Genomic DNA, 14,730 nt, shown 5'->3' with positions numbered 1-14,730 from the left:
GGGCTGCTTGCCAGGCCTATAGTAGTTATAGGCTGGGCTGGGAACGCCAGCTGAGCTCCCCCAGCTAGCAGTCCTGAGTCCTGCAAGTCTGCCAACCGCCAGCCGCTTAGTACGTGCGCTCCATACCGCATTGACATTGGCGCATTGCCGCTTCTTGGGGCGCGGCTGATCGAGCCGTATGTTATGTGTGCCCACTTCCTCTTCATGGTAGTATTATTAGCTCACCTTTTTTTTTTTTGTCACGGTTCACATTATTCATCGTCCAGGAAAACGTCTTCTCTACGTACACGTACTAGGTACACCCCCCCCCCCCCCCCCTCCTTTTTCATGCTTTGTTTTCAGTCCACATTTCAGCAGCTTTGTTTTGAGTAGTATGCATCAGGATATTTACCTATACAAGCCCTCAATGCTCCTCGGACAGAACCACCATCCACGACGTCCCAAAATTTTGTGGCCGTCCGATTTCCCATCCTGTGGCCTAAAATCGTTGAATCTGCTTTCATGCGAGGCTGCTCCTCCTGCTTCTCCTTACCTTAGCTGGCTTTTACTTAGCTTCTCTTTACCTGCTCCGGCTTCCCGCTTCCCATCCAAATCCACTCAATCAAATATATACTCCAGCTTCAGCTTCTCCTTCTCAACCCATCTGGAAAAATCTCATCTCTTCCCATCGCTCTCCTCTCTCTCCCCATCGCCCTCTCTCTCCCCAGCGCTCTCTCCCTCTCCCTCTCGATCCGGACGCGGCGACCACCGGTGCGGACGCGGCGGCTGCGGTCCTCCTCCTCTCCCCTCGCATCGTGGCGTGCCAGGTGGCCCAGCGCCGCAGGCTCACGGGACAAGGCACTAGGGGTGCGAGGTGCTCCCGGGCTGCACCGCGGTGCCGCGCGTGCGCCCCTGTGGTGGTCGTCTCCGGCCACGGCGCGGCGCGACCGGCCCAGTCGGTGGCCACCGCCTTGGCTGTCCCTGAGCTGCCTCCTTCCTCTGCTCCGGCCTCTTCATGTGCTACAGGAAACCCTAGCTGCATGTGCTACAGGTCGCCGACGACAGTAGCGGCGGCAACCAGGTCCTAATGCCTGCTCTTCAGATCCGTGCTTTCGTTTACTGAATTCTGCCATTCCCTTTTCTACTACAAAGATTTGCTAATGCCTGTTATTTTCTTCTATTTTGTCGCAGCTAGATTTACTGATCACCTTTTTTAGAAATACCTTGCATCACCTGGTGCACACGCTATGCTTCTTCTCAGGTTAGTACCCGTTTTTACATGCCTGTTAGGTGCTCCTTTTGTTTTGAACTGTTATAGTGCAGCTGCCTTTATATTATTTGGTTATTATATGGTCTGTAAGATCATAGCTGATGGATCTATGATAACTGCAGTTGACCTCAAATTTTTTTTGCCAAAAACTGTACGATCTTATACGATAACTGCACTAAATAATTATTTCCTACTTCTTTTATCAGCTAACAACTGAACTTGCAGACTTAGGGGCGGAGACAATTATTTTCCCGAATCAAAAGAGATCTAAGACACATAATGCTCACTATCTTACTCTTACTTTCATTGTTTTATACCTGTACAGTCAACTAGCCAAGGTTGCCAAGGTTTAATCTGGTCGCTTGCTTCCATGTGCATTGCACAACCTCTGCTGCACCTGAAAACTTTTTCTCCTTCATTTTTTCTCTCTACCCATTGTCACAAACATGTATTTCCTCCAGGTATACATTTTTGAAGAAATTAATTAATCGGTTTGAAAAGGGACCAGCAACATTGGCGTTCAGTGCCCGTAGATCCATCAAATTAGAGAGGCAAGTGCTTATTGGTCAGGTTGAAGGTGAGACCGAATTTGTCTTCGCTAATTCTACGGAAAATTTGATTGTATATCATCTCCTTGTGTTTTTTGTTTGCATATTCAGCAGTTGTCTGTAGGTCAAGCAAGGCTCTCCCTTGATTGTTGTACAGCATAGCTGTAGACGATGGCTAAAGATGTGTAGATTTGCAAAGTGTGTAAATTACGATTAAGAGAAATCATCATTTGTGATAGTTTATTAGAGTCAGCCTATCAATAATAATGGTAATTTATTTACTATGAAATACCATGGTCGCTGACAACTCCAGGATACTAATTCTACATTTCTTTGTTTTTTTACATCTCAGTATGCATCCAAAGTTCCATTTTACGTTCATACACCAGAAAATATATCCACTACTTTTTTAATATAGAAAATATGTCCTACTAAATCTGATTTGTTACATGTACCTTTCAGTGGTCGTAAAAATTGTATCCCGTCTTACATGGCACACCAGGACATAAATAGAGATTAGTTTTGTTGCAATACATGGTCTATACTATATCGCTTTAGCAGTTTAGCCACTGATGCATAATTGTTTATATAGGACTCTGGTTCTAACTAAAAACACTGCAAGCCTTATGAAAATTACCTCCATTTTAGCCTCCATTTTGTTTATGCTTGTCTCCTTTTTCCTTAGAATGATTCAAATCCTTGGTTTCCTATTCACACACTCTAGGTGCCCACCATCTAAGATGCTTACTGTACAGAGCTCAGGTTTTTACAGCATGCCTGGTAGATCTCAAGGCCAAATTCCATAATGCATTGCTTCATGGTGCTAGAGAGATGTCTATCTGGAGGCAGCTAGCGGTAGATCATTCTAAACTTGATTTGATTATATTGATCTATAATATTCTTTGAAAATTATTTTTTCCCTATACTGAGTGCTATGTTTTTCCAAGATTCACCAGTGCTTAGGTATCGTGTGTTAATTTGAAAGGTAAGATAGTTTAGGATCTACCAATTAGCATTTGGTAATATACTCTGGTTGACACTTTTAACAGAAAAATATGTACTTTAGTTTAGGATCTGCCAATTAACATTGGTACCTTCCCCTTCTGATTGTTTTTGGTGTTTGGTGTTTGCAAAGGTTCAAAATTCAAAGAAATGCAGTGTTTTCTGCAAGTTGTTTACTCAAATTTCGTTTTGATTACTTGAAGTTGGTGAAGAGTATCCCTAGAGAAGAGATATATGGATTTTGATGAACTTTTTCCCTATTTGTTTCAGTATTTGTAGAAAGAAAGCTTACAAATACAACAATGTAGCACATAAAAATGGACCCAGGGCCAATAAATAGTTCGAAACATCCAATTTTAGTGTTCTTCCAAATTAGCTCTGGCCAAAAATTACCGCATACATCCAACATGATCTATAATGTCAAACCTCACTTCCATACATCTATAATGTCAAATAGCTGACATTTTTGTGCACTTTTATATTTTCCCTCTATTTATTTTCCTTCACTCTCATTATGTTATTTACCATAACCATGTCTATTGTTTGCTAAAAATAGTTACATTTTTAACATATATGATGGGCACGCAACATATTTTTGCAATGAGCTATTCTAGCTTCTCCTGGTACAGTCTTATTATCTCCAGTCCTCTTTTCTAGGGAAGTCAGAATTTGATGCAGAGAATAAAACTCGATCAGTTCATATGAATAGGAATTATTCATGATGTATTTTTGTCAATAGTTAATTTTCATTATTGGTGGCATCTGATTGTTAAGAGAGATTTGCAAGTTCTCTGTTATTTTTCTTATTCTTAAATGTTGGTATTAGTGAGAATGTAATTTCAGCAATTAATCCATACGAAGAATTCTACCAACTAAAAGTTATTGTACTCTAATATGATTATTATCCTCTGCATATTTGTTTCTATTATGTACAGAAACTCAGAAGAGGCTATATGTAATGCTTGGAAAGGATCTCTGTTCAGACAATTTTTCCAGCTGATAGGTAATTTCCTTTATGGTCATCACATAAGATTGTTGCGTATAAGTTGCATTGCATCAGCAGATTATGATAAAAAATATTATCACCTGTTGGAGTCTAACATGATTATTACCCCAATGCTTAGACCTGCGCTCTATCACAAACTAACAGATTTATGCAATCTGTGAGTGCACAATATATCACTTGAGAACGTGCTTTCATTTTCCCTGTCAAAGACTACGAAAACTCTAATTCTATTCAAATGCTAAAGAAGTGAATCATCATTGCCTGGATCGCTTGGATCACTTGGCCTCAAGGTGTAAGCCTGCGAAGGTAAAATACATGCTTCACATCTATTTTTTTAATTAGTTCCCTTTATTTTATATCGTGGCTCAAATCTGAAATTGGTTATTTAGAGACTTCCATGCAAGCTATCAGACTAAAAAAATATGCTACGTATTCTCCTTTGAATTCTTTCAGTGAACCACCGACCAGGTTTCACAAAATGATTTAGCCTGCTGATCATGCTCTATTTTTAGTGTCTCCAATCTATGGTCAACTGCAGTTCATGAATCATATGTAAATCCCTCCTGGACAAGGCAACCATCATTCCTGAACATTATGAGTAACAGGTACCCCTCAATTTGCCTCCCTCCGTTTATTTGTATCCAAATTCCAATTTCGCTCAACCTTCTCTTGCAAGCATACATGCACACAATTGATCGGAAGGTTATTTTTGAGATGTCTTGATTTGAGTGCACTCGATTTTAATAGCAGATCATTAGGTACATGGGTTCCAATAGCCTTAACTAGGTTCTGAGAAAGATAATCTGGCAGGACAGAGGATGTGTTCCATGTGCATACTTCCCGAAAGGAGTCCATCAAAGGATCGGATCGTATGATTCATTGTTTCCCAACTGATACCAGGAGGATCAAATGAAAGTGCAGATTAACCAATTTTTTTTCTCCATATCAAATACCTGCATGTTAGCATTAGGGCTTGGATTGCGAAATAACAGTTTAGTTCAGAAAATTGGTTGTGTATCTCCAGTTTCCTTACATTGAGTTTTATCAGTTGTTAAAATTTCAGATAGGTTCACAAACTATTTACTCTATCTACAGCTGTTCTTAATCTATATTTGGTTGTGTAATGTTACCAACTACATACCTGTCTACTTGACTGTTAACTCGGTTGTACATCGAATGTTTCAGTATATATTTTCGACTGTGAACTTATCTATCCCTACGAACGCGCGCAATGGCGCGCCTTTCACTAGTTCATTACATCTGTACACTCCTCTTGTGCCCAAAGGCCAAAGATAGTACATGCAAAATTTAGCACATGCATGCCGCCACAGCACTCTTTGCAATGCATCAGCTGGGTCAGGGCAGCATGGAGTGTTACTGATCCATATATGCATATAGGCATTGCATGTAGTGGTAGTAGTAGTAATAAAGCAGCAGCCTCCTGTGAAAGAAGAGCAGCTTACCAATTGATGGGCCAATCATGTATCTGTGTAAACGCGAAAAGCTAACCCTTTTCGCTTAATAGTGTGTACTACCTTTCTTTACCACTCACTCACTCCCCTTTCTTTCTCTCCTTCGCTCCTTAACAATTGTATACTAATGAATGGAATAATCGAGAGCCCATCATGCATCTCCCCAAGGAAATCGTACCAACCTTTTTCTGTCTCTCAGCCTTTTCCGATCCACTTACTTTCAAAGGCCAAAAAGGCTGCGTGCCCTAATTTAATCGCCATATCGAGCTGCATTTGCGAGGGCAATCGATCGAGATACCAAACCCAACGCCGGAGGTATAAGAGACGTTGTTGAAAGCAGCTGGTGGATGGATAGTTGGATACACACGCATATGCACAGTCACACTGTTGCATTTGCATCATGATCTGCAAGACAAAGGAAAAGCCAGATGGCTGTGTCCCATGTCTTGATGTTATCTGCTCCGTGGACCGTGCTATATGCTCGGGCGCTCGGCAGATATATATGCTTTGATTTGAAGCAGTGTCCAAATCAATTTGAAACGTGTGAAGTCTCTCCATCTGAATGATGCAACATATTCTTAGGATCTGATATACTCTGATATATTCCGGATTGCTACATGACTCTTGGGTGTTGCCTTCTCTTGTCGACAATCAAATTCCCTTTTTCCGCCTTTATTCTTCCCAAGTAGCATGAGTGGATGAAACAAAATCCGCTCCTCCTTTCTTATGGAATGGATGAAAGATGTCAAAAGTCCATAGTTCACTCTTCCCTGCTTACTTGACTTGGTTGTACACAAGATTTATATGTTTGATGTCAATTTTTAATATGATTGTTTGAAATGTGCAAAAAATAAATATGATGATATTGCTGATAAATAGTGTTTTTAGAGTACAATGACATTTACAAAAGTAGGCATGATAATGACATATCATTCAACCATACATCCAAACATACATGATGATGATCATCCAAAAAAAAGATGGCCCTTGCAATGTCATCATGGAATTTATCCATTTGTAGATCATTAGATGATGGAGTTGATATGTTTGACATAGTTGGGATATTGTGATCGCACTTACGGAAATAATCTTTATCTAGCGCATGGTTCTCATGGATGTAGTTGTGGATACACATTGTTGCAATCATCTTTTTCTTATCTAATCGACAACTCAACATCTTCAGAAGGCTTCTCCATTTCATTTAAAAAACACAAAATGTGTGTTCTACCACACTGCGAATGCTTGAATGCAAATGGTTAAAAAGCTCTAGCTCACCACTTGGAGCAGGACCCCATCCCCATTCCAGAATATGACACCCTTACCCTTGTATGGCGCCAAGTAACCATATTAGTACACATGTTCGGGTATTCAATACCAATATGATATTATTTGCCTAAGCACACATGTTAATAAAGAGTAAACATATTAGTACACTGCCTTACAAATGTTTTCAACAATGCACTAGCCATTCATACAACAAGGTGGGTGGGGAATTTGTCCTAATCCTAGTTAATGCATGAAAGAGCACACTTGTGTCATGCAAAGCCCTAGGTTGTCCAATATATGCATATGTTAATTGTAGGTCAAAATCAACCATAACAAAAATATTTGTGACGTTTTGTCATTTCTACTAATGTATCTAATAAGATGACGTAAAGATGGTGTCGTGGCAATGTGAGTACCATCCATGCTACACCCATGAAATCTTTAAAATGGCACCATCCTATGATCATTAGAAATCCTAGAGTGTGTTGTAGAGAAGTTAGGATCTATTGGCCTTATGTGGTAGTGCTTAGACACATTGCCACATACACAATCAAATATTTCTTTAATTTTCTACTAACTTGTCTCTCTAGAATGCTTGAAGATATATTGCATAGCACTATTTGACCATCCATGCCCACATGCAACAAGAAACATAGCAAGTGTTTCCAAAGACTTTATATGAATGTCTGCTTTGAGACCATAAGTACTCACTAACAAATCATGCAAGCTATAAAATATTGAAGCATGCATTTTGAACATCTCACGAGTTCCTCTTGGAGTGCTCAAAGTTTCCATCAAGTATCAACCAACTTGATCTGCTCTGTCATGGAGTTTTAGCATCACTCTTGTCGAGATATGTCAAATAATACTTGGTGTCAAAATAAGAGCACTACAAAAAGTTGTTCTGAGTAGACCAGATCAACCTAAACCCTTTGTTTTCCATTCTTTATCATCACTTCCATGATCATCCATCTCATTATCTGAAGAATCAAATTTGTTGACCATACAAATTAAACACACATCAATAAATCACACGTAATAGCACACAAGCACATCTTATTATAATGGTCACATACAAGAGCAAATAAATTGTCTCATATACAAGAACAACTAAATTAAGTCTTATTGCTTGGACAGATAAATTTAGTCTCACACAAGAATAAATAAATTAAATCTCACATGATGGATTTACATGGGTTCAAGCTACAACGGATCTACATGGACACATCATTTCTAGTCATCCACTCATGTTATTTTTTTGCAACACAAAAATATATCCTTAGGAGTGTCTAAATATCATTAACATCTCCTATTTAGTTCTTTTGGTGAAAACTATAGATGCAATAAAATGCACATTTGTCCTGGGCGTAGCATCACATTCCTTCAACAATGCCATGACCTCCTGGATGGAACAACCAGATTTGTCCTCCCTTTTTACAATGGACTCACAAGATGTAATTGCCCTTTCATTCATCTCGACAAGTATTTCCATTTGTTGTTCTTGGAACCACTGACCTCCACTAGTGTTTTGGTTTCTTCCTCTTTTGTATTTAATTACTTGTTGGTGTCACATCATTCGGCTCACTATCACCATCATTGTTGGCCTCATCTTCTTAACCAATAGGCATGGTTGGTTGGGATGGTATGCTACACCGCTAGAAGCAGACAAATGGTCATCGCCGGTGTTATGAAGGTCTAACATTTTACTCAAGCTGTTCTCAATTTGATGGCCTTTGTACCGAAATCGTCGTAACCCTTTACACCCTGCATTGCAAAAGCAAGAAAAAAATGAAAATAAAAAACAATTCACAATTAATGGATGTAATGAAATGTATGCAAAACAAATGAAAAAAAATATTTGCAACTTTGTTTGTCATCCTCCTCTATCAATCTTTTGTCGTGACAACACTCTCTCCACTTCCATACCATCCTATACCTGTCTCTCTACTAACCAATTGCTTCCGAATACCCTAATCAATTTTCAACTTCTCTTTTTTTGTTTTTGAATTGTTTTCTTGCTTACAAAACACATGTGCTCTCTTAGAACTTTCGGGTCACATTTTTTAACCTAGCTTTGTTCAAATGAGTATTTGCATGATCAATTTTGTAATTTCAACTTCAGCAAAAATATCATAAAACTATCCTAGTGTTCACATCCGACCAATCGCCCATCTGAGGAAAGGTCTTTCAGTAAGGTATTAAAATAAAAGGGCTATGTCTAGCCATAGTTTTCATGTACACAAATCGATTGAATCGACACCACTAGGAGATAATTAGTACTAATATTGATCTAACATTGGAACCATGGGAAAAATGACAGAGTAAAAAATAGCACGTGATCATTCCAAGAAATATGCATAAACAATCCTAGTCTTGAAAATCCATTTTTTACACACCACAAGACATTTGGTAGCCCAATGAAAGCAATAGTTTCAAATCATAGTTCATAGCAATAGAACCATATCTCACCTAGCAACAATGAGGTTGATGTCAAGAACTATTCTAGTCGGCAGCATTGATGTGCGCCTAGTGCACCCACCCCTACGACAAGATGACGTGGTCTGAACCGGTGTCGACACCATTTAATGGAGCCTCTCACTTTTGGCAACCGTAACCTCTCCGGTGACAACACGAGCAACACTAATATCAGATGATAGCCAATTCAAGCCTAGTGAGGTAGAGTGATGAGGACATCACTACTTCAGATGCACCCGTTGAGCTAGAGCTAGAATGCGAATATTAAATCTAGAAGTGAGCTCATTCTTAATCGATCATTTTCATAGTTTTGAGAATAGATTGGTACCTAATGATGTTATCTTGCTTAGGAACATTGGAGAGGATCATAAAGTAATTGGAGAGAGAGGTGTGGAGACAGAGGAGACCAACAAGGACGTCCAAATCAAGTGGGAGGCCCAGTCTAACTCGAGCTCGAGTCTACCTTGGCCTCTAGGAGGAGCATGTTGTAAAATCGATGTCCAGGATCCATACAAACTCCATTTTCGACGATCCACCTATGTATGGAAAGATAATTTCATAAACTAACCAATGGCATTGGTTTGACATGAAAATTTTATTAGAGTCAACGGGAATCATCGAAACAAGTTAGTGTCAGGAATCTGCTAGAGTGATGTTACACTGTCTTTTGGTCTGTTGGGTCGTGTATCATCTTTGATCCCATCAGGGCACATCCTAGGGGTTATGCATGCCCCTTAGACCTTATAATCAGTAGACAAGGCCCACATTAGGGTTTGGATTTTGCTTTTCATCAATTTGTCTTCGAATATAGTCACAATCATCAATTGTGAAATCACAACTTTGAGTGCTTGATAATACATCTGCAATTATCACTTCAATTGAATTGTGTTCTTTTGAGTTCTTACTTGTGCTCTTCATTTTGTTGGCAGGGATTAACCTTCTTGGCGAGGTCAACCAGATTGTGACATGTTTGATAACCAAAGGAGACGTGGTGCTAAGGCTGTAAGGTTTGAGTCTTTTAATCTGAAGCCAAATCCGTGCATCGCATTTCCACCGAAACAATAGTTATCTCCACCTAACGGAAGATCAAGAACCCCGACCTCATCATAGAGGCCTCACCCTGAAATGAGTCAGGTAATCCATCTACACCGTAGTCCGGACCTGCGTGTAGAACGCAGGCCATGGAGCCCACGGGGGCCATGAGAGCCTATAGCTAATGCCCGATGCGCCGTCGAGGCCATGCCACTCACGCTGTTGGTGGCTGGAGCAAATCTTTCAGGGACGCTGTTGGTGGCTCAAGCAGTTTCCTTATGATGCTTGCTCACCTATACCACATGAAGTCCTAAATCCTGACTCCACCTCCCCATGGCTTTCTACACTGCCGTTTGGTTGAAGGAGCTGATCAAAAGCTCTCCCCTAGAGCCAAAACAGATGGCCCCTCACAAGTAGTGCTAGTACTGTTGCAGTGTACAAGCGCTCGGTGCAGGTGGTGCAGTGCTCTAACTTAAACCCCTCTGAACAATCTACAGAATCGTAATCTATTGGAAGGACATGGAATGGGATTAGAACGCTAATAACAGAAGGTACAAGGGATTTCTCGAGGCCAGTGCATGCATTAGCTTAGCTCAGCTCAGCTGGAAGAGAGGTAGTGAGGGAGAGGGGAGCAAAGAAGGCCAGAGGAAAAGACAGAAAGCCCCGCTCCCCGTGTGTGCTAGCTAGCCGCTGTTTGCTTCCGGACTGAGGGCAGTGACGAGCGAGTGTACCCAACGCCAGACCGGTGTGATTGCGGGTATCGGTCGGGTGGACGATTGCACAATAGCTTTTTGCCTCGTGCTTCCCCCCTCATCCTCCTCCTTCCCTCCTCTCTCTCTCTCTCTCTCTCTCTCTCTCTCTCTCGCCTTCCTTTCTCCTCAGCTCCCTCTCCCCACCTGGCCTAGACTCTCTCTAAAAGCCTCCAGCTAGCTTCAACCCTAGCACGCACCGCGCAGAAGGTTTACATCTATCGTCTTCTTCCTCCTCTCCAATCGATCAGCTGAGGCAGCGGTCGAGCTCCGGTCTACTTCTCCCCTCCATGGACGGCGGCAATTAATTCCACGGCGCCGTGGTGGTACTAGCACGACGTACCAGCAAGTCGTCCCCTCGAGATTCAAGGAGAGGAGAGGATAGCTTAGCTTAGCTTCTGCCTAGGTGTCCTTCCGTCCCCAGTCCGGTAGTCCCGAGCTGAGTCCCCACTGCTGGAGCAGGACAGGCACTAGCTAGCTGATCTGGGTGCAACTGCAAGTACCACCACCACCACGCACCACTGCACATGATCGGGTCGCCCACAGACGCCCGCCCGTGAGATCTCGCGTCCTGCTGCCTGTTCCGCTTCAATTCTGACACACCAAGCAGGGTAGCACTCCTGCATGCGGGCGCGCCAGCTGATCTGATCCACCACCACCCATCGTCATCCGCAGAAGCAAGCCGCTAGCTTAGCTGGTGTAGGTGAGCAAGCATCATAAGGAAGGAGCAAGCAGCAATCAGCTGGAGATATATCTTATCGATCGATCGGGAAGATGATGCTCAAGGATCTGGCAGCAATTCAGCAGCAGCACCACCACCAGCAGCTGGCCGCTGCCGCCGACGAGAACATGTCTAACCTGACCTCCGCCTCCGGCGACCAGGCCAGCGTCTCGTCCCACCCCGCCCCGCCTCCCGCCAAGAAGAAGCGCAGCCTCCCTGGAAATCCAGGTCAGCCGTATCCCGATCTATCTATCGATTCAGTAATTCATGCACCTACCACGGTTTCCGTCTCGATCGATGCATGTGATGTATCGACGACTGTGCTCACCTGAATTTGCTGTGTATCTATCCATCGGATTCGGCCGCAGATCCGGACGCGGAGGTCATCGCGCTGTCGCCGGGGACGCTGATGGCGACGAACCGCTACGTGTGCGAGGTGTGCGGCAAGGGGTTCCAGCGTGACCAGAACCTGCAGCTGCACCGGCGCGGCCACAACCTGCCGTGGAAGCTCAAGCAGCGCAACCCCAAGGAGGTGGTGCGCAAGAAGGTGTACGTGTGCCCGGAGCCTGGCTGCGTGCACCACGACCCGGCGCGCGCCCTCGGCGACCTCACCGGCATCAAGAAGCACTTCAGCCGCAAGCACGGCGAGAAGAAGTGGAAGTGCGACCGCTGCGCCAAGCGCTACGCCGTGCACTCCGACTGGAAGGCGCACTCCAAGGTGTGCGGCACGCGCGAGTACCGATGCGACTGCGGCACCCTCTTCTCAAGGTTCCCAGTTCCCTTTCCTCCCTTTCCTTCCCACGTCGCCCATGGCCATGGTCCTCCCTATCTATCTGCCTTTACGGTGCTTGCAGTTGCAATTAATGAAATGATCGATGTGCATGGTCGCGTCGCGTGCAGGAGGGACAGCTTCATCACGCACAGGGCCTTCTGCGACGCGCTCGCGGAGGAGAGCGCGAGGGCGGTGACAGCGGCGGCTGCAGTCGTCGCGGGCCAGCACCACCCGGGGATGCTCTTCTCGCAGGCCGGCGGCGGCGGGGGCGGCGGCAGCGCGGGGTTGCACCTGCCGCCGGGCGTGCTGGACCCGTCGCAGACGCTGGGCGGCGGGCACGGCATGTCCTTGCAAGAGCTGTGCCTCAAGAGGGAGCAGCAGCAGCAGCAGTTCGCCCCATCGTCGTGGCTCACGGCGCACCATCAGCAGGACCTAGAGCTACCCGGCGCAGGCAACTCGGCCCTGTTCGGATCGGCGAGGCCGCTAGACCATCGGGACTACATGGGAAGCTCCACGCCGGAGAGCACGGCGGGACTCAGCGGCTTCGTTGGGTTCTCGGCGTCCGCCGCTGGTGGAGGGGCGGCCTCTGCGCACATGTCGGCGACCGCGCTGCTGCAGAAGGCCGCGCAGATGGGTGCAACGCTGAGCCGGCCGTCGAACCAGGGACAGATGGCGAGCACTCACAGCAGCACCATCACCAATGCTGGCACTGGCACTGCCAACACGGCAGCAGCTGCTGCTGCAAGCAACGTGCCTGCCACTGGCGCTGGTGCCCTCGGCTTCGGGGCACCTCATCATTTCGGAGCGGAGGAGAGGACCGCCAGGGCTCATCATCGCGACGCCGGCAACGGCGGCAATGCCGCCGCCGGAGGCGGCAACGAAGGCCTCACCAGGGACTTCTTGGGGCTGAGGGCCTTCTCCCACGGCGACATACTCAGCATGGCCGGCTTCGATCCCTGCATGTCGTCGGCCTCGTCGGCGGCGTACGAGCAAGGGCACCACCACCAGAGCAGCAAGCAGTGGCATGTCTAGACATGAGACATCAATACATCATCGTGACATCGTCAGTACAATACAATCCCATATATAGCTCGCTCGATATGGATGAATCAAATATATCCTGAATGAGCTGCAGCACGTACGCATGCATGGACTTTGCTCCATCATATTGGGTAAGTTGGATCAACGATCGAATCCAGTTCACTTTTTTGCTTGGCACTTATTTTGATACGATGTTCATTTTGGGGGTATGGGCATTTCAATTCTTATATGTAAACTTCATTCAAGGTGCAATATATATATATGGAGGACTTGCAAATGTTTTGGTATTATATATATCATAGTCAACAATTCATGTTCTTAGCCGTAGTCGTCGTTATGTAGCTACTTAATCTGTAAGCTTTGTAGTTTGTACGAGAAGCTCTACCACGCAAATTCACTGTTTACTGGATGACTCTCCCATTAGCCATGATATGCCATGCGTACCTGAAAAAAAAAAGATGTTCAAGTTCCCTCTAATTTTGAAGTGTCATTATTGGAAATGGTGTGAAGTTATACATGAAATTGAGCCCATTACAGGCAGTATAAATGTAATTAACGAAGAAAATGCGATATATTAACAGCTACAGTTCCCTTTTTAAGAAATTAGGAAGTAATTAGAACTCTGAAGTTTGTTTTATTCATGGATTTTTATGGTATGTATACTATTGTAAGAAAAAATAAACCGTTGCAGGAGTATCCTAACTACTCACAAACATATATATATCAATGTGAACTGACCAATTAAACTCCGTTCTTTAGTTGGAATGATGTTTGTTAATCGGCTCCTGATGTTTTGCATAGCAATATTTCTGATCGCATTTTCTTGTATGAACGTACTCCATCTATTTTTTTTACTTTTGTTATGTTTAAATAAAATCATAAAAAAATGCACTAGTTATTCGGAAAAGAATTCAAAAGAAAGAACTATTAGGGCAGTCCCAATGCTAGAAACTACGTATAGTTTCTATACCTATTAATTTTCATAGACACTATATATAGAAACTATGGTTCCAATGGATAGTTTCTACATAACAACTTTTTATCCAATCACATACACTCTCTCTTCATTCTCTACCAATCATATTCTTTCATGTCTTGGTTCTCGTGTAGACATGGTTTCTAACTTAGATCCAGTTTCTATGATTTTTATTCTCTCTCTTCAATAACTACCTTGCCACATCAGCAAAACGCTTAGGTGGTAGTACAATTAATATCCATAGAAACTATAGTGGTTTCTGCATTGGGAGTGCCCTTAGTCACATTGGATATGGACCATCAGATATGTAGTTTGTGCATGTACTGTAAGTGGTCCCCAGTGTGAGTTGAGTGTAATATTGTTTTCTTTTTTTGTAGAGAGAGGGAAGGACAAGCTTTAATTACATAATTATAAGCTTATA

General features: G+C 43.7%; 1 protein-coding gene and 1 long non-coding RNA gene across 4 annotated transcripts; both read left to right on the top strand.

Annotated features, from left to right (window-relative positions):
• The first annotated feature begins 651 nt into the window (after positions 1–651).
• LOC136461573 (uncharacterized) lies at positions 652–4,984 on the top strand. Of its 3 annotated transcripts, none has more exons than XR_010760378.1 (4): positions 652–1,060; positions 1,171–1,240; positions 1,711–2,652; positions 3,735–4,984. It is a non-coding gene; the product is annotated as an uncharacterized lncRNA (long non-coding RNA). The 3 variants fall into 3 exon arrangements; XR_010760377.1 differs by having other exon boundaries at positions 1,711–4,111; positions 4,318–4,984; XR_010760376.1 differs by having other exon boundaries at positions 1,711–4,984.
• Positions 4,985–10,844: 5,860 nt separating this feature from the next.
• Positions 10,845–13,650, top strand: LOC136457521 (protein indeterminate-domain 7-like). The gene is made up of 3 exons (XM_066457553.1): positions 10,845–11,748; positions 11,889–12,288; positions 12,421–13,650. Exons 1-3 carry the CDS (start codon positions 11,574–11,576, stop codon positions 13,322–13,324), a joined length of 1,479 nt encoding a protein of 492 aa, XP_066313650.1. The 5' UTR covers positions 10,845–11,573; the 3' UTR covers positions 13,325–13,650.
• Positions 13,651–14,730: the final 1,080 nt, after the last annotated feature.

This window comes from Miscanthus floridulus, chromosome 6, assembly GCF_019320115.1.
Source record: "Miscanthus floridulus cultivar M001 chromosome 6, ASM1932011v1, whole genome shotgun sequence".
NCBI classification, from domain to species: Eukaryota; Viridiplantae; Streptophyta; class Magnoliopsida; order Poales; family Poaceae; genus Miscanthus; species Miscanthus floridulus.
This window is presented reverse-complemented; position numbering and strand designations above follow the sequence as displayed.